The following is a 21,283-nucleotide window of genomic DNA, read 5'->3' as shown; positions in this document are numbered from 1 at the left end:
ACAACAATTTGCTCTGTCTTTTATAACGTACACATTTTACATTGGCATTTCAAATGAGGATTTCATTTCTTGCATAATCACGCTGGTATGTTGCATAAGACACAAATTTCTTTCACTATGACTCTCTTTGGGTAGAGAGAACGAGATCCCAATGCTGCATGTAGATCAATCAGAGTGACTGACAACATTGCATAGTATATACTTAGGCTCCAAGTACCTCTTCTTAATCTCCATGTCCCAATTACACAGCTACTGTCAGAATGACAGTGACATCATAAATTAGCATTAATTTAAAGTGAAAATGTTACAGCGAAACAGCAGCTGCTGAGATAAACTTTGACATCGTAACAGAATAAAAATAACTGAATTATTATTTCACTTCCTTGAGGTACAAACAGAGGAATACACACAGCAATAAGCCTTTGCAGAACAGGCATTAATGTCACCTATGAAAGAATAACTTCATAGGTGACTTGTAGAGTCACCATTATCATTCCAAGGTCTTCTTCTGAACCATAGATTTAATTCCATATTCCGTACATGGCTATTTTGTATTCACTACATATTCTATCACATGCACATGAACACACACTCGCGCACATACACACGTCTACGTTTAAATAACGTTACAGGACCTAACTTAAAAATATAAAAGCAGGAAAATATATTGTATAAACTTCAGAGAAAAGATAAAAAGAAGAGAAAAAGAAGGGTAGTACTTCAATCTTTATAAATGCCATTGTAACTCTCTCCTGGTCTTTGCACAATACAGATCACAGGAGCAAAGAAAGCATTTCCAGTCATATTTTTGAACTATTTGCTTTCTGCAAGTTTCATTCAGACCCTCAAGGGTATATTTTCAAAGTATTGTGCCAGTTTTTGCAGTTTTGCAAGTCATATTTCTCTCTAAAATAATTTCAAATTAGGCCTAAGAATTGATGCAATGATTTGAACATTTTGCCTTTTCTGCAGAGTTCAGCATGTATTTCTTTCTTTTAACAAGCAATCACTTGATTATTATTACATTTATAGATACACATTTGAGGTGGGCATAGCCTGGTATCGTGTAAAGCTGCAGCTGCACAAGAAAATTACGTGGCATGGGAGTTCACTGACCAGTGCCACCGAAAGGGTAAGACTTAGCATGACCTTCCCAAAATGACTCACAGATAAGCAGACTCCTTCACAATTTTATGAATGTTTCAGTTATGTCCACACCTTCTGATTGTGGTGGTTTTGAAAATATCACAGCAAGAACAATGCATAGCTCAGTTTAAAAAAATCAGCAGGGTTTTCACAGGACTGCAGAGGCTTTTTGACACCCCCTCATCTGAAAAAATACCTGAGGCTGAGGCAAGAACCTTCACTTTAGCATGCATCGAGCTGTATCACGTATGGTGCATTTGATACAGCCGCAGAAACACGGGGATGGAGCCTGTCCACCCTCTCCTTCCCCTCATCCCTAGATACTCCATCTCAGGCAACCTGGAGTTGTGTCTATGCTGGTAAGCGCCCACAGCCCAAACTAGAGAAACGGACATGCAAATTCTGGACACAGATAGATGTACAACACCTGCCACGTGGCGTTTAGTCCTTGTCTGCCCAGAGAAAACTTCATTTCAAGCGTGTGCCACTTATGGTAGTTCAAATGCCACGAGAAGAACTCCTCCTGATTTTTTTTTTTTTCCTCGACTCAGTAGTAAAGGCTTAACCATCAAGATTAAGGATATAGTAAGTCCTCACTTTTGAATCTTGAGAGCAAATGTTGTATTAGTCTCATCAAATACAAGGCTTAAATTTTAAAAAATCACATCAAATCTAGGATTCAATGACTTTACTTTCAGGAGCTGGAATTAAAAAAAAAGTCACAGAAAAATCACGAGATTCACCTGACATTCTTAAGATAGGGAACACTGCTATTATTAATGACCAGTGGATGAAATACTTTCCTCATCAGAAGATCACACATACTGAGCAACTGCTTCGGCATTATTGTGCAGGAGTTAACTACCTGGTGTATCGTGGACTGCAGCGCTAACATAATTGGAGAGGCGGTATGACACAGTACAGAAAGTCTGATAAATAGCATTATGCTTCTATTGTTGCTACAAACTTCTTTGTGAAATCCTTGTGCCTTGTTTATCCCATCACTAAAGTAGGGAGAGTGATCAGGTTTCCTCCATGGGAACACTGCCTTGGACACTTCAGGTAAAGGGCTATAAAACTAAGCATACTTGAGAGACCTGACTTTATATGTTGCATGGACATGACTCTGCAGCAGTCTTCCCCAGCATTTCATGTTTATTCACATCAGTTATGAATCCCTTTCCTTATTTGTACTTTCTGCCCATTTTCCCAGTATGGAAAATCAGACTTACTAGTCTTTAGCTTCCCAGATCCCCTTGGAGAAATCTGCACTACATTGTCTCATCTTCCATTCCTGCAGTACCAAGACCAATTTAAAGGATATTTTACACAGCACGGTAGTTAGACAGTTTCATATTTGAGCTCCTTTAGAACTCATGAGCAAATACCATCATCTCAACAATTTATTGCTATATGTTTTATCCAATTGTTCTAAAATCTTTCTCACTAACATGAGATAGTTCCTCCAGCTCATTCACCCATGAACAGCATCTGATACAGAAATCTTCCCAGGCTCCGTGATACTGAACATCAAACCAAATAATTCACCTAGCTCTTCTCCCATGGCTTTATCTTCTTTGAGCTTTCTATTACACCCCAACTATGGTTTCTGGTTCCCCCATGGTGCATACAGGGCCCTCTCTTCCTTCATGAAGCTCTGAAGGGTTTTCCCTCGTTTATGCCACATGGTGTTTTCAGAGCCATCAACCTTTTAATTAAGCACTGAACAGAATTTCTAGCAGGGTTCCTCTGCATTGTGCCTCAGTTTTCCAAAAGGAATAAAGCTGCTACTAAGCATACTGTATTACAAGGAACGAGAGAAAGAAGAAAAGTATTTTAAAGGGAAATGAACTATTTTCCAACACACCACGAGAATTTAATCTACTACACAAACTTTAAGTCAACATCCACACGCATACAGTACTCAGAGAACTTTCTAATCTGTGCAATAAAATACAATACTTCTCTATAGAGACAAACCCTGAGGTCCTAACTAAAAAAAAAAAAATGCATACTTGATTTCAATAGGATTTGTTTCTACTGAAAGATGGCCAATGCCACCCCCCTCCAAAAAAACAAAACCCAGACGAGAAACATAACAAACCAAAACCTGACTTTGGACTTCAGGACTGGGTCCTGCACTGTTTTCTATTTGAAGTTTGGCATTATAAAACAATCATTCCAGGACTGCGACCTTTTGTGCCAAGTTTCAGCCTGAAGCTGAGTTATTAACTGTAAAGGATGGAAAAGTAAGGTATTTATAATGGCTCCGGTGGTATAACCTTCATTAGAACAGTGTGGATGGAGCTGCTATCAGAAAGACTTCTAAGAAGTTGGTGGGTGAAATTATAATTTATGTCATGCAGCACCTTGAGGCAAATTTTAAAACAATTATTTGTGAATGCTACAAAGACATTATCCTACAGCATTCTCATCAATAATACAGCCCCCCAAACTGATTCAGAAGAGGGAAAAACGCCATGATTCCAATTAAAGACAATAAACTGCACAGTCTGTATTATATCTTAGGTATCCCATGAGCCTATACTCTAGAAATGCCTTTTTTCTCTGTCTGATGACAGATATGTATTAAAATGTCCTCTTGTCTACACAAACTGTTTTTTTGCCCAAGCTTTTTCTTTTATGGAGGATAAATAAGCAAAATTCATATTCAGCCCAGCACCTGCTGAAGCTGTCAGCTGTAGTGTTTGTCATATTTCAATCAAAGCTGAAGCCAGCCAGTCATTTTTATACTGCACAATCCCTACATACTCGAGGACCAGAATTAATGAATTAGCTATTGATTAAATTCCACTCTAGCAAATCCACCGTGGCAAATAAATGAACTACCCGGGGCACGTGTAGGCCACGGCCAGACATGTCCGGGCAATCGATCAGTAGTTAGTATTCTTTTGGGATATAAGAACAGCTGATGATAATATGACATGTAGGAAAAGGCAGTGTAGAAACAGTCTGTTTCTGGCTGAGCAGATTATAAAGTAGGAAGGCATTTTTGATCCTTTTGCATTCATGTGTTATGACATATTTAGTCTATATATAATAGCAGAAACATGCGCAAGTATTTGCAGTACAGACAATACAGACAAAGGCATACATAAGTTAAAGCCAAGGGCAAAAGATGAGATCCCGAATTGAGTTCTTATCATCAAACAAGCTTTGACTATATCTGTATGTGTGACAGAAAAACAGTGAGCTTAATTTCACCCTTATACAGAGACAAATGCTGAATTCAAGCAAAATGTAGAAATGATGAACGGCAAACGAAAGTCCTTAAGAGACTGGAGAAGCAAATCCATTCTGTTGGCCATTTCTGAAGGCTCAGATGTTAGATTTTTGTTATTTAAAAAAAAGATTTGCTTTTCTTTCTATAAAAGAAACCCTGCTAACGAGCATACTCCACCAGAAGTGTAATAAAATCACATGAACAATAACATATACACAGGAGGCTAACTTTTATTGTTGGTGTAATTCTGAAAAATGTGTTAGCGAGCTTAGTTTTAGTCTGCCTTTGGAAGATATTAACTCCCAAAGAATCACTGTATATGTTAGTATTTGGCTGCTTCTAAGGACTGCAAATCTGATGCCCCCTTATACAATTAAGAAGTTTGCCCATGCCTGTGGAAGAGTGGATAGGCAGATTGCAAACAGTGGTTCAAGGAGACATAGATATGCATGCCTTTTAAGATAGCTTACTAATTCTTACTGTTGCGGTAGGTGACTTTTTTTTACGCACAATTATTCTAAGTTTCCATTATCAGCATCGCGCTGCTCCCTGAGCATTAATCTTCCTCTTCTTAACTGACAGCAAAATGTGATAATTTTCATTCCTCTACACTTCTTCTCTAAACTACTTCCACTTTTGCTTTATTTATTATCACAGCACAGTGATACCCAAATGGGTATGTACAATCAGCCAAGGGTGAGATTTCTTCAATTGCTCTTTTGGCCATAAACTCCAAGACCAAAAATAACAACCATGAAATATGTTTTCAAAGTGTATACTGAATTCTTTTATGCACCTTATTCAGTTGAGAGAAGACAACCTTACATTCTGCTCCCCGTTCCAGCCACAAATAGCTCTGATATATGAAAGCCACCTATAGCACAGTACCTTGAGCCAATTATGTGAATAATGGGTGCTGACAGCTGCTTTGGCTCATCTTCCACAGTTGTAATCTGGGTTCCATTGCTTCTCACACAGGCATACACCGTGCAGGCTTCAATCTGATGAAGAAGAACATGAGTTTCACATACTCAGCTGCAGAAATTATTCAGCTCTGCTACTTGTTTAGACTTCTCTCTTCACCCAAGATTTTATTCTTTTCTATTTAACAGATCCCACACAGCAAGGAAAATACCGCAGCTTTGAGATAAGTATATCTACCAGAGATATACTGTGCTGTATCACATTTTCCCCCACCATTTTCAAAAAAAAAGGTACAGGCAGCTCTCTGGCACTGACTGCTATTCTCTATCAAATTATCACCAACCGAGTTGCAGTGAACTTGTTTTTCTGTATGTGTATGTAGAATCTGGTACACAACACTGGAAAAAATGTACTTTGGCTTGGGGCCTTGAGTAAGTCTTCTACACTTACCATATATTCTGACATAAAAATAATGATATTTTTTCCTTAATGTTTTCTATTACTTCATGTATATTCTGGAAAATTAAAAGTTAAAAATGCAAATAGGAATCATACACTTTGTTATGAAAAATGCCACAGAAATAAAAACTTATTCCTTCAATTCTTGGGATTACAACTAAGCAGTGGCAAAGTGAAATAGCTAGTGAAGGATGGTAACACTGGTTCTGTATGGTCAACAGAGAAGTTACTCTAAATAAAAGAGCACAAAAAATGAAAGATAATACAGTAAGATTACCAGTGAGATGCACATGCATCCAAGATAATATTGTTTCCAGGACAAGAAGAAAAAGAATCGAAAGGGAAAAAAAATTAAAACCAGCTAATTTTGGTTTTACCTATCATAATGATGCAAATATAAGTCCAGTATAAAGACTAGGAAAGCAGAAGAGAGGAATAAATAACATCTCAAGCAACAGAAGGTGGCCATGGTAAATTAATATAGAAGGTCTATAAGTGAGGCAGTACACTGAATTTGCATTGTTATTGAGAAAAGACAAATGTGTTTCCAAGCGGCATTCAGAAAGTCATATGTGTATTCATGGATGGAGGTTTGCTGTTTCAGAGGGGCTGGAACATAGAAATCTGTTACAGTGTGCCTGTCTGTGATGTTTATTTATGGCATGTAGTAACTGGATGCAAATTTTCGGAACGAAGTATACATGGTACTACTAAGTCCTTCTCATATATAATGCAAACAAAACCTGAACGAAATAGACAGGTATAGTTACAATTAAGTGTCAAACTGCATTTCTTGAATATATTAATACAACTTAAGGATAGAAAGATTTTTTTTTTTTTTTTTATTCTTCATGCAGTATTTTGCCTTTCATTAGATATATGAATAGAGAGGCAAAGAGAGAGACAGAGAAAGGGAAAAACAAAGAAAAAAATACTGTACTTATTAACAGCATAAAAAGTACTACTATGATTTCAGAGATCAGCTCTGCTTCCTCCTCAGAAGGATAAGGAGAAAAAAATGATAAAAGGATGACAAATGCAATATCATTATTTCTCTGTGCTGATATATTATGCATGCCTGATGTTTCTAAAACAATTGCAATTTTCCTTTAATGAGTAGGAGTAGAATCTTTGCCTCTTTGTAATATATGTTGAGGCTTTGCTAATGTTGTAGCACAGAGCATTTAGGGGAAAGTAAATGGAGTTTTGATGGTTTGAAAAAAGATAATGGAAACTTGCATTATAAAAAGTGTACACAGACCTAAAATATGCTGAAAATAAATTTATGTCTTGTATGTATATACAGACAAACATCAGTGCAAATATATGTCCATGTATGTAAAGAAATTAATGAAACAACATTCCACTTGGAAATATACATATTTTATGTAAAATTAAAGTATATTACACAACCCAGAAAAGATATTCTAACCTGTATATCATATACAGTGAATGGAGACAAATCTGCTAAAAGAAAGGACCCCGGCTCGTTCATTCCAGTCTTGTACTGCTTATTATTTACATAGATAGAGTACTCTGTGACAACACCATTTGGGTTTGAAGGCGATGTCCAGATGACACGTACAGCTGTACTGTTGATGATGACAACCTCTGGAGGGAACATGCCCTCAGGCTCTAGAAATAAAGGAAGAAACTGAATAAACTCCAGCTGTCTCTGCAAAAGCACTTGTTTAACCAAATGCAGATTAGTATTTAGGTTTAGCAAAGGGTTCACTGCTTATCTGCTTTCCTCTGATGAAGTTATCACAGTCTGTAGTCTTCTGTAAATTGGCTTATTATACTCTCAGTTAGAAACCATGAGAGCTGACGGTAAAATGCTTTATACCAGCAGCATAGTGTCAATCATCAGTAGTATGTGGCCAGTGAGATACAATGATAAATTATTCACCTATCTGCACTGCCAACATACAAACATTATTTTTATGTCTCCCCAATCCTAATCCTTCCAAAAAAAGAGAAAAACAGAGCGTTTTGCTTTTAAAGCAAAACCTGAGACCAAAATACTTTATGTCTGGTGAAACGTGACGTTATCAGCCTCGTAGCTGAAGCGCTATGAAGCAATATGCAATATTGTCATTATGTAAATGGTTTTGAATGTTGATTACTATAGGTAATGATGAAGTCTAACACTTATTAAAAAAAAAAAAAAAAAAACAACACCTTCCTTAGCGTTAAATTACATAATTATCTAAGCATGTCAGAAATAACCATGCAAAGACCTATTTTTATCATAAGAACCCATCTTTACCAGTAGAAAAATTGTCCTTGTGATCAATTCTATTTTACAAACAAAAGGTGCTGACCTTTGGCATCAGAAAGGAAATGGAATCCTCACTTAAAGTGCTTTGCTAATGACCTGGAACACTTGCTTCTGAGGTAATGATATTATAATGTTTATAATGAGACTTTATAAAGCAAAAAGATTAGAAAGACCATTCTAAACACATTTCAGATTCACAATTATTTTTTTTATTTTATTCCTCCCCCCACCCTTTCTCCCGCACTTGCCCACTGGCATAGAAATGACTCATAAAGAATCTACTTTGAGGTTGAACTTACACCTAGAGTTTCTGGTGACTCAGGAAAGGCCCTGTGTATGACTGTCATGTCAAAAGCATATCGCTTCACAGAGCAAATCTTTAAAAAAAAAAAACCATTAATTGTTTCTAAATTCCACCATTTATTGATATGAACTCAGTTCCTAACTTAGTGCACACAGATAGGAGTATGCAGGAGCAGATGAGAACAAACTGGGTTAATATCTGCTATTAGAGCTTTTGCTTCTGTCTCAGTGGGACCGTTTATTGATCTACCACATGATGACAACCAGCACTTAAGCATTTTAGCGTTTTAGCCCTTTTTCCTTTTATACCGGAAATTTTATAATGGAAGGATGACTGATCTCAACCCTAACAAAAATCAATCAATTTCATTCTCAGATTTTAAGCCAAGCCGCATTCACTGCTAACTAACCTCCATCTGAAGTAGTCACATGCACAACTTCACTGTTGATGCTGTGGGCTCCATTAAAAACTTGAAAAAATATCTGATACTCTGTGTTGGGCTGCAAATCACCTATGACTATAGAGTTTACATCAGCCTGGATCCTCAGAGATCTTCTATCATCAGTAGAATTCAAGAAGAGGGTGTAATATGCAACATCTCCTTGCAAATCTTGTAGTGCTAAGAAAAGAAAGGAAAATATTGGGAGATCAACCGGGAAATATTCAGTCAGCAAGTTTTTTATCAACAACATTTACTGTGAAGAGAAAAAACAATTTTTATGCAGGCCCCCTTATTAAAAAAAAAAAAAAAAAAAACAAAGGCAAAGATTCCATCAGGTGCCTTCAATTTCACCCTTATAAGTAGAGATGCAGACTGCTCTTCCAAACTTGTCAAAATCGTTAACAGTTCATCATCCTATCTAACACTGGAGAAAGCTTTCTTTCTCTAGACATCACCTTCATGACAATGGAATCCGTGAAGTAAACAAATTAATAGGTGAAACCCACTGCTAGCAGTGGTGTGCAGCTTGCCACTGCGAAAGGATAGCTTTCACCCAGATAGAAGGAAGAGAGCAAATCAGATTGCTCTATGGCACTAGTTTAAGATGGAAGCCTCAAAGATTTTGTCCCTTTTTGCCCCTTCCCTTCAAAAAACACATCCCTACCCCAGACCAAAAGTACTGAATTCCTGTGTTAGTCCTCTAGCCATGAATAAGGGGCAAGTGCTTATGTCTTAAATTATAATTACATTCAACTTTACACAGACGACCTTTTGGCCATAGTGAAAATGAAAATCTACGTGTTATTATTTTAGAACAAGCATGATAGCATCATCTGCATGTAAAGCTGTAATATACTCAAAAGCATTATATTTACAGGGGAGAAAAACAACTCCTCACTTTTTTTCCTGAAATGTGTTTTGCCCAGCACCAGCTTCCCCAGTGAAAGGAAGAAAAGAAACAGTACGATTTTCTGGCTACACGAGGAAGGACATTCATTGGTCTGAGCTGGTGGATAAACAAGGATTCCGGGCAAGCCTTGCTTCTCCATTTTAGTAACCCAGATATAGTCTGTTATCTTATCTGTCCTTTGTCAAACAGTTTAAGTTCAGATCAGATCAAATGCGACTGCGTTTCCAGTAGGCACCAAGATGAAAAGGATAATTATGACAAAAACTTGAAGCACTGATACATATTGCTTTAGATGACAAACTGTACCACTGAACAGGACTCAGCTGACTGGGAAATAGCATTGATAAAAGCCAAAAGCATATTTTCAGGTGTAATAAGTACACGGTTTTGTCATAGAAATTCTTAAGCAAGAGTGATATGTTATATTTAAGTGGTACAGATACAACTCCTAAATCCTTAGAAGTCAGGAACCTTCAGTATGTTTTCCAGAAAAAGAGAACTAGCAAGGCAACTTACATTAAGGACTCCCAAGTTCTCAAAGAAAACAAGAAAATAATTTAAAAACTAGTATTATGAAAAAACGAAACATGGGTATACAAAATAGTTAATATGCTTATTGCAACATAAGAAGTAATAAAATACGATAAATTTTTCAAATAACGAATGGCCCTGTCTTGGTGTTTAACCTTTGCATTCACAAACATATATGAAGAAAATTTCTAAGGTATGAATGAAAATAAAACCAGATTGCATTACCTACATCTAGAAGGTCAGGGGTTTAGATTACTAAAGTAATGAAACTTCAGTGAGCTGCTTCAGATCTATTACATTTGTCAGTTTTTATAAGCATGCATACTTCAGGCATGCAATTATAAAATAAAGAGACTACATTTGTTGCAATCCAGCACCCAGTCCTTATAAAATCATTTGCATGTAAGTCATGAAGAAATTCCCCACTGCTGTATTAGCAAACCAGCTACAGAAATTGGCTAAATTCATTTTAAGGAGCAGAGCAAAAAGAGAGAGAAAGGGGATCCTCTCATCCTGAAGGAATGTATATGTAAATTTTCATACAAAGAGATGAAATATACCACAAAGACAACAGGATTTTGTGTACTACTACTTTATAGATTTCTCATGAGTTTGCATTAACTATTTCTTCACTTTCACTATTCTCATTCTGCAGAACCAGCATATAATAAATACAAACATGACTGAGAAATAGCAAAATGTGCACCTTTTTTTCACTATTTTTTTCCTCTCCTTTCAAGGACACTTAGGTATATTATAAATCAAGACAAGGACTGTGTTTCCTATGAGAGCAAGGGAGACCAACATAAGTGATGGCAGGTTAACATCTAGTTACTGGAATAAATACTAAGCACACTTACTTGGTTTTGACCATTCCACTTCTACAGCAGTATGATTAACAGCACGTGCAATGAGGATACTTCCTTTCACTGGTAATCCCGCTAATGTAGTAGCTATCACTTCTTCACTTGATGTATATCCTACCTCGTTGTGCACTATGAGCTTGTACTCGTATGTTGTGTACCTAAGACATTTTAAAAATAATTAAATGGAACGAAAAATGCAGACGTAGAAAACATTAGCTGTAAACCTTCTGCCTGTGCCAAAGTTTTGCTGTTTCTTCCCTCCCTCTCCAACAAGTGCAGCTGCATGGTTTGCACCAATGAAGACTCTATAAGAAAGTGTCTATTTTTTGGAAATAACTCAGCACCATTAACATAGTAACAAAAATAGTAACAAAATAAACAACATTATTTCACTTCTTCGTAGTTGTAGCTTCTGAGGTGTTGAGAGATTATAGCTCAATTCAATATGTAATTACAGCAGTGGCAACCTGCCAAAATTTGGATCAGAATTTAATCAAATGAGGCTTTTTTCCTCTTTTGGGAAACCCATTGATTTTAACTTGCAGAGTCTCATTTGTAAAAGTGATTCACCACACCAGGACTCTCCCACTACAAAAACGTCAAAAAAAGTGCCTAGGAATGCAAACTCATTTAATAAAGCAATTTTCTTCAGAACTGTGTATATTCAACTTACGCAGTTTTACTAAACACTTCATGTATACTTAGTAAACCAAGTGACTGTCACTCCATAGTTTTTCCTCTATATCAAATCGCATATTAATGTACTTTAAATGGGATTTCATAATCTCAAAATTAATTCCATCATAAAAAGCCCCCCACAAAACTGCGCAACCATGGAAACACAGGATCATCTTGTTCAAATTTTCACTGAAGCTGCAGCACTTTGGGATAGCTGTCTACAAATGTGATAAAGGAACATACAGTAAATGCCTAATATTTGGAGATCTCCCTACAAAATGAAATCACTCTCATAGTGTATTTACTTTTTTTTTTACTGCTTTACTATAGCACCTTACATTATGCAACCATCCAGCCTGATTTTCAAAAGAGCTAAGCTTTAACAGTCCCACTAAGAAGAAAGCAAACTAATGGGAGCTCACTAGCTCCAACTGTGATGATAAGCATTGTAGAACAGTGACAACATACATAAGACATTTCCCTCTCTGCACTTCTGTTGCTTGCAAACATGTAGTATTCTCTTGGACATTGTAGCAGAGGTCCAATCAAAGATGAATGGAATCTACTCTTACAATTTAATGATGAGAATTTGAGATTCATTTTTCGATCCATATTTCCAACAATGGAAAAAAAAAGAAGTTTGGCTTAGCCTACTAGAAATGAAAAAGTCAACTAAAAAAAAAAAATCATTGTGAAAATAGACTTCTAGCAGGAATACAATAAAAAAATCACTAATTCTGAAACATGCTTAAAACATGACACAGATGAAAATAGATGCTGATACATGGATTTTCTTTCTGTGAAAAATAAGGCTTGCGTCTCTCTGCAGCATCTTCTCTCCAGCCACACACTCCTCCTGAGTTGTTGACTGCAAAAACATAGCTGCAGGTTGAAAAGAAGCATTGAGGTGTATCTAAGGGTTAGGCACACTTTTCTGGACATAGCTTATTCAACCCAAAAGGTCATTGTGCCTAATGACTTGTCACTGAGACCCTGTCACAATTTATTGCCCCCTCTGAACTGCTAACATAACTGCTGCACACATCAGCGCTGCTGAAATGAGCTAAACTAAAACCAAAGGGAACTCTATGTAGAATTTCAAACATGGTTTAAGAAAGAAATGGACACTTGGGTGGGATTGGGTAAAGGAACAACTCCATGATCAGTTATTGCAATGGATGAAAATGAGCAATGACTTTCAGCAAATAGGCAGTGACAAGCCACAGGCAGTAGCCCTTGGCTTGGTTTGGTCTATACAAGAGTCTGGAGCAGAGGTCACGTTCTGCTGGTTCACATCGTGCTCTGGAGGGATGCTCACACAGCTTTTATCAAAGTAGAAGCAACGTACAGATATTTGAGGGGCAATGACTGACACGCAGTCCTCAGAAAGCACGCCAGCACGCAAGCACAGAGAACACACACATCCTGAAACCATCCATGAATGTTTTCCCAAGACTTTACCTACAAAAAAACCCATGCAGAATCCATGTTGAATCTTCCGTTACAGGTTTTTAATGTGTGTTTGCTTGTCTTAAGGGTGGTAGCCTTGACTTTGAGGTGCAGAAACTAAGGTTGATCGAGAGCAAATGCCTTGCTCTATACCACACAGTAGGTCTGTAACCTACTAAGAAACAGAACCTTCCGTTTCCCAACTCTTAACACTCCGCATTTAACTATAATGAAGCTAACACAAAGCTGCCTTTAATTAGATTGCTGAGAGTGCGATAAATACTCTTCTTGCCTTTAGAGATATTAAAGCAATTGTTAATTTGCATTTTAAAACCAGGTAAGAAAAACAATGCTGAAACCAAGTTTCAAATGTTTCCCAACTAGGACTTCTCAAACATTCATTCTGCCTGTGCTATGACTTTGCCAACACACAAATCTAGAGCATATGTACACATAAATCTAAATGGTTTGATTGCATGAGCATATCAATGCTAAAATTTCACAAGATCTTTATTTTCATTTGTTTTTCAGAGTAAAACAATATACGAGTCAAGAATGACAGACTAATAATAAATCCCTGCATATTAGAATGATTAATACCAAAGATGATGACAAAAAATATTTCATTACATAATTAATATGTTCACTACATAAAGACACAAGAAATACTTTGAACTATTAAACATACACTATACAAAATGCCAGCATTTGTTTTTATAGTTTTTGTAATCTCACCTGCTAAGACCCTTATCTTCATAAAACCAGTGAGTTCCTGAGTAAATATTGTGCCACAGATTTAAATCTTCAGGGGGATTTGATGCAAGTGGTTGCTGGATTTTACGTCTCAGGAGCTCATATCTAACACAAAAGACAAGCAGAACACCAGGATTATCTCAACTAATGTTATTACACAAAAAAAAAAAATCAGTTGTTTTTTTTTTTAAAGCCACACATTATTTTGTTTTTACAGCTGTAAACTTTCTGAGATAAACATTCTTTTTAATGTTTCATGATTTAAAACATTCAATTACTTAAAAAAACTACTTTGAAAATGGAAAATGAAGCACTTCCATTTGAAAGAATGAGTTTATTTAATGATTTACAGATTTTAAACTTGTGGAAATGTTATGAAGACCAAGTCCAAATAGCCCAGTAACAGTGTCTCATACAGACTTGACTGATGCCATCTGATATGCACAGACTGCTACAGAATATGAAATGACAATGTGTCTCTCTTGCAAATGTGCTGAAACATACAGCATTGCTATTACTACTTTACTGGTAGCAGCAACTTAAGCGTGCATTTGTGTTTAACATGTGTTTGCAAATAACCACAGTGTAAAATATGGGTGACAAACAGGCGTAGAATGAGTTAACTCTTCCATCTGTAGACCTTTGTATTTGGGTAGACATTCATGATGTGAGCTTGAAAGACCAAGATATTTCATCCTGGTTTTAATTGGTATCTGAAGCTGTATTCCTGCCTCTGTTTCAAACAGCAGGTCAGCTAAAGCCCATCTTTCATCGGGTCAGCCATGAGACTGCCTGATTCGGACAACATGCCTTCCACCCATTCTGCATCACTCACCCTTTGTCATCTTTTACGCAAAACCTTTATGGAATTTATCAAAGATTAAATCACTTCATGTCTACAGAAACTAAAGGGGATAACGTATTTTGCATTTCCTAATCATTCTATGGATTACATAGAAAACTATATGCTAAACGAAACAATATAGAGTTGCTCAAAATATTTAGGATTATTATTCTTTATTACATTTCATGGGAGTTTTTTAATAGGACTTTTGTTTCAGTTTGATGGTACTTTTTTAAGGCACCAGATGTTTGCACACTTCCTACCAGTTACAGAACCACTCTGGAGTTGCTTTCAATGGTGAACTGCAGTATTACTCAAACTGTAGTTGCAATAGTGTTTCCACTGATGCCCAACAAAGTAGGGTCATATACATATGTATTCATTTAAATACACAACTTGATTCTCTAAAGTACTGAGCTGCTGTGTATCATCCTTTCCCTGCCCCCCATTTTGGAAAGGTGCTACTGTTAAGTTCCAGCCAAACGTGGATACTCAGGCAGATATTAAAGACTCTCACTTTAAGCCCTTATTTGTGAAAATGTTTCCTTCTGTGTTTAAGCATTCTGCAGAATGCCTTGGTATGGATCACCACCTCGTTGCAATGATCTTTCTGACCACTGGCTTCATGTGTAATTTGACACTTATCTTTTTTAGGTTAAGATCATCTCCAGTCGGATGAGGAAATGTTAGACAATACCATTCCAGATTTGAGACACTGAATTAACAGGGTATTTAATAGGTACTGCGTACAGTGATTTCGCGTTGCTTCAAAACCAGAAGTCAACTGAGAAGCTCTCTTACAAGAGAGCTGAGACTTCCTATGCTCCATGGCAGCTAGGATGTACGTGTGTGACTTCCAATAAATTTCAGCCTTGAGTTTGGGGAAATAATCCTCAACGGGTACAAACAAGCATTGTGCCACTGACCTTAGTGATGCCAAACCAAATTACTGCAGAAGTTGAGAGTACAACCTCAGAAATTAAATAGTAAAAACTAATTAAACTCCAACTCTATCAAAACATTCAGATGACTTTATACCCGAAGAACAACTCTTACATGAATGGTTCATCAGTGTCAACAGAACCCAAAGACAGATCATTACAGTTTTATTAGGAACAGTCCTGGCATGTTCTGTCCAATATATTTCATGAGTGGTGATCATGTGTAAATCACCTCCACTGGCAGCTGCTGCTGCTACTCTGCTTGCTGCAGACTTCTTGCTCCATCATGCTGTACAGAGCAGCTGCTTCAGTGGTTGTTCTTGTTGAGGGCAGCATGGCACACCATGAAGGAAATGAAGTCTGCAGATGTAGGTTGTGCTGAATTACTTCAATAATCTATGGTAAAATGGTCATGTTGTTAACCCCAGAATAACAGAGACTGCTTTTCAAAAACTTCAAATTTTACTGTAGAGCAATCATCATTTCATTCAGTTGTAGTGTGCCCTAATTAAGCCTGAAGAAAGAGTCAAGCTACTGTGCTGTAATAACATACACAACTGAAACGGCATTACATGATAATTATTGAACCCATCAGTGCACCTAGAAGAGAGCTACTAACCAGAACATATGGAGTACGGAGATATAATTCCATGCACAATGTTTCCCAATATGTTACAGCACTAGAATGAAAGATTTGTTTGACATTTTTTATTGTGTATGTGTAAAGATATATTTGTCTTTATAAATCTTCATGCAGTCAAATACATATTTTTTTAATGTATACACACACACATACACACACTCAGTAATCAACAGATTCAAGTCAAGATCCCTCATCCCATCTCTCTAGACAAATCTCAGGAGAGATGCCTTTCTCTAGCTCCTGTGGTGAAATCCAGCTGGCTATACCCAGCACTTCCTTGCATTTCCCAGTTTTGACTCTGCCACTAAACTTGTAGTATTTTAACTTCCCTTTTTCTCACACACTCTCTCATTTCCAATTTATTAAATCCATTAAGGTTTGAAGCTTATTTCATGTCCTCACACTACCATGGTCACTTTCTCTTTACGTAGAATAACGCCCACAGAGTATTGAGAATATTGAGTGTGTTAAATATTTATGTTCACAGAGATCTCACACTTTTCTTGTCATTTTGTTGGTGGAACATGTTGCCCAAAGTGATCACATGTTTGGCATGTTTTGGTTACCAAAACATGGCTGATGCTGCAGCCCAAACCAGTTAGGACTTTGCAAATAGGCTGTGTTTGGTCCTTCTGGCTCTTCAGACAGCACTGATCTGAAAGACCCTGAGCCTTCCCAAATGTGTTCTGCAAAATAAATGCCACAGTACAGACACCACACTTGCTTTAAATAATCCTGACTTCTCCTAAATTCAGAACAATTCAAAGCTCACCCTGCTATCTGCTTCTAGACACACCCACTTTCCACAGGTCCACTCATGGACTCCTGAACCCCAAAGAGGAACTTCAAAATGTCAGGAATTAAGATATCGCATCATAAAGTTTGCATCGCCTAGAATTTTCTGAGTCAGATTTAGGTAAGAAGACGATGCTTGCCATCTCAGTTGCAACTAAAAGCTTACCTCAGATGAGGACCATTCGGCCTTAGCGGTGGTTGCCAAGAAATGGCAATAAAGGACTCGCTGATTGGAGTCACAGACAATGGACTAACACTCTGAGGAACTGTTGAAGGTGTAGTCACGCTGGTAGGCAAACTCTCTGTGCAGCCTCCTAGGAAGCCATCACCCCCAGAGCAAGCTATTACAGTGACCGAGTAGTTTGTATAGGGTATAAGATTAGTCACCAAATGACTTAACGTTGACGAAGTATTCCCAGTAATGACAATTCGTGGATCAGGCATGCGAATCTCATAGTTAAGGATTTCACCATTCTGTATCAGAGGAGGTTTCCATGAGACCTGCAGGAGAAAAAAAAAAATTAAAATAACAGAAGTCTTTCAGTCAGAATGCAGAAATACAGACAGAACATGCTACAAATGGACACAAGTGTGATCTCAAGAAGTGCTTTTCTTTCTTCTTCAAGACAGACTTTGCGTATAACCTTTCCCAGGTAATTGAAATTTGATTTTTAAAGGTGCATCAGTTACAAATCTAACCTCCTTTAATTTTAGTGAGGGTTGCAGTAACAGTTGTAGCCATTGAAAGATCTACTGTTTAGCTTCACCAGTAGAATGTAAATGCTCAACTTCACTCAAAATTCTGAGATGTTCAGATGTATTAGCAAAAGTACACTAATTATCATGAGTATCACTAACTGTCATTTATTTTCTTATGGTGTATTGCCTGGTGTGCTCATCTATTAGTGGCAGAGTAAAGTGAAACCTTATTTTGTGTTTGCACAATTTTCAGAAATGTGTAACTGCCTTAGCTCCTTTGAGAAACAAGATTCCATATGATGAAATATGCAGGTTTTCCCTTTTATTTTTCAGTAATAAATTACAGATACTGATACTGATAAGTATCAGACAAAAAACAGGCACAATTTTCCATTTTTAGAATTATAAAATTATGCTGAGAAAACTTTATCACCAAAAAACTGGAAATTACATACAGAACTCATGTTATATATACATACATACTGCTACACTTCCTGTGGTTTTACTCTTACTAAACTGACGTCAGGTGGGTTTTTTTTTTTAAGTTTTTCTTTTTTTAAGTGTATTATTCTATATATTTATTCTTACCAGCTCCAGTGAGGAACCACACTCAAATCATTGTACCATAAAGTGCAAGGATATTCTCAATTCTTTTTTAAGGCTTTTTGCCACTGTCATGACAGAGGGGACTTTAGACTGACACAACCAGGACATGTAACTGTGTTAAGAATCTCAAAGTTTCATAAAGGTAGTGTAAGAGCATCTATCAATCCTTCCTCCCCTAGAAGTCCCAGTGTAGGAAATATACCAGCTTGGCTTTGTTCATCCCTGGGACTGTTTTCCTTACCATTGACCCACTCATCTATAACAATTGCTGTCTCTTTTCCTCCCAGGCGTGGGATAACTAAGGATTGAATCCAACATTGCAAAGAACACAGAAATGGAGAAAACCTAGATGAAGGGATATGCAGAATAAAATGAACAAAGATAATATTGAAGTGTTAAATAGTAATACTGAGATACTTTAGTTTAAGTTGAACTTTTTCCTTAATTCTCTCCATCCTCCAAAGTAAGTATCTTTAAAAAGGTATATGCACAATTACACACAACCATGGAAACAGAGAAGCTTGATTTATTAAATGATTTTTAAAGGACCTTTGGGGATTAGGAAATGTTATATCCTAGGTACAGAAGGACCTCTTAGGCCGTCAGACTTGTAAGAAACCTGGCAGCAAAGTACTGGAGAAAGCTGAAGGATTTTGATAACAGAATCTGGAATACTATTAAACAGAGAATTAGAAACAGGGTGATCTTGAGTAAAGACAGCACAAACAAGATTATTGGTGCCCACATACAAAGGCTTAGCTCTGGCTAATTATCAAATGCTGTATTCACATTTCTGTTACTTCTGGCCCCAAATCACGATCAAACAAATAAAGAAAATACTATTGACAAAACCAGGCAAAATTTCACAGAAGGTAGGAATTGATTCTGCACCATTCTCACAGACATTGAGCAAAACTATCATTTTGAAGTAGTTCATGTGATCTAGCCATAAGCTTAGGAAGCAGAGAAGAGTGGATGATTAGCAGAGACAACAGAAAGTGTTGTTTTCAAGTGCAGGTAGAAAGCATTCAGGTCAGTAAACTTCAGGTGAAATTTCCAATCCCAATGCTTTTTGTTGCTACCATACTGCACACACTGGATGCACTGTATATGTCACAGAAAGAGGGGAATGTGCATGGTTCACTTTTATTTTCACACTGCAGCAAAACACACGTTTCTGCAACCATAATTATGTTATTCTTTTTTGAAGTGTACCGCCTAACCTGAAATTCTGCCTCAGGGAAGTGTGATTAAAGATAATATATTCAAGGTCTTTTTTAGGACCTTATTAATACAGTAAATCTGTCATTATCAGTGAAAAAAACCCTCTTACTTGTTGCTTAATGCAACAAGTGGTGGTTTCAAATGCAAGGTGGTTTCTAATAAAAGAACTGTATGTCAAATGCTTTGGAAAATTCCAGGTACTACCCTCTCACAACAGAAAATTGTCTAAAAATGTTCACCTTGTACCAAATCTTGTTTTGTTTCCTGGAAGAGAGGAGGAGTTATCTTTTAATTACATTACATTTTAGATGCCTAGCTTTTATGCCTAAAACCACAAAATTACTCTAATAGAACTTGCACAAGATTCACCATGTACTGTAACCCCTTCACATAAAGGAACAGATAAATAAGATGGGCAGGAGAACAGATGCTGCTCCAGAACCTCAGCTCCTGAGTTTTATACAGCATGTGCACTAGCTGGTAAAACTTGAAAATCCCAGGTGTTACTTCACAACATTTGCTGTGCGCTAGCAGATAAAATACCTCATACTGTACATAACATAGATGCTTTGTGGGGCTTACACTGGGAAATGTCTCTCTTTTTTTTTATTCCTAAGAGAAATGAAAAGCAGGCTGAACAAAAAGAATATTCAGTCAGCAACACGGCACAGAACATAACTTATTTTTGTCTGGGCATGGATATCTCATACAAAGATATGTAGATCAGTTATTACTTTGGTTAGTATTTTTTTTAAACTAGATAAAGAGGTGACCAAGCATACTCACAGTCACTGCTGTGTCACTTGACCTGCTTTGAAAAATGTATGTCACCTGGGAATAACAGGACATGCAGTCTCTGACAAACCTCTCTTGTCAAGTGGCAAGGGACTGCCTGACCCATACAGTGTAAATGAAGATGATGGAGCCAGCCTGGTTAACACACATGTGGCACTACTGGACCTCTTCTCCACTTTGATGTGCCAAGGTTTGAGGTAAGAGTTTGGCAATGCATGAAAGCAGGAAAGCTCACTAGACAGGCTGTGTTGGAAGCAGTAACAGTTTGTTCATTGATTTGAAGCTCAGCACCGAGACCATGAAAGAGGATGCCCATGAGGAAGAGAGAATAAGGTAACTACTGGGAGAGATTAACTGATTCAATGTAATGACTCTGGAAGCTGTCATTTAAAGATCAAAGCACCTTATTTTCTCCACCACAAAATTTAAAGAGACAGAAATTAGCCATTTTCCCCCCATTAAACAGTTATAACCTTGGATTTTTTTTTTTTTTTCTTTTTTTTTTTTGACAGCAGCTGGAACCCTGCAATTTAATTCTGAGCTACATGAAGAGAGGCATTGGCACGTGGGTAACTATTTTACTAGTTCAGACCTGGCTTCAACAGTTAATTTTTAAATCAGCGTGTTGGGCTTCATTTTGTTCTCATTTCTCCTAGCTACTGCTTGTAGCATCTACAAACAGAATGTAATAAATAAACTACTGAGAGCTTTTCACTGTTGGCCTCAAAGCACGTTGTAAGTCTCAAATT

The 21,283-nt window shown here is 37.1% G+C and overlaps 1 protein-coding gene across 1 annotated transcript in view; it reads right to left on the bottom strand.

The window, feature by feature from the left end:
• USH2A (usherin) overlaps positions 1-21,283 on the bottom strand; it is a gene marked incomplete at its 3' end in the record, with an annotated part of 389,347 nt that overhangs the window by 101,673 nt on the left and 266,391 nt on the right. Inside the window, exons 41-46 of the mRNA XM_082305924.1 lie at positions 17,377-17,711; positions 13,970-14,092; positions 11,102-11,265; positions 8,768-8,977; positions 7,206-7,408; positions 5,279-5,391 (exon numbers count right to left, since the gene is read on the bottom strand). Of these exons, the coding sequence (XP_082162050.1) occupies positions 5,279-5,391; positions 7,206-7,408; positions 8,768-8,977; positions 11,102-11,265; positions 13,970-14,092; positions 17,377-17,711 (1,148 nt within the window). The remainder of the gene's footprint in view (positions 1-5,278; positions 5,392-7,205; positions 7,409-8,767; positions 8,978-11,101; positions 11,266-13,969; positions 14,093-17,376; positions 17,712-21,283) is intronic.

Source organism: Platalea leucorodia (genome assembly GCF_965183815.1).
Source record: "Platalea leucorodia genome assembly, chromosome: 3".
Lineage (NCBI taxonomy): Eukaryota > Metazoa > Chordata > Aves > Pelecaniformes > Threskiornithidae > Platalea > Platalea leucorodia.
The sequence above is the reverse complement of the archived record's forward strand: the minus strand, read 5'-3'. Positions and strand labels throughout refer to the sequence as shown.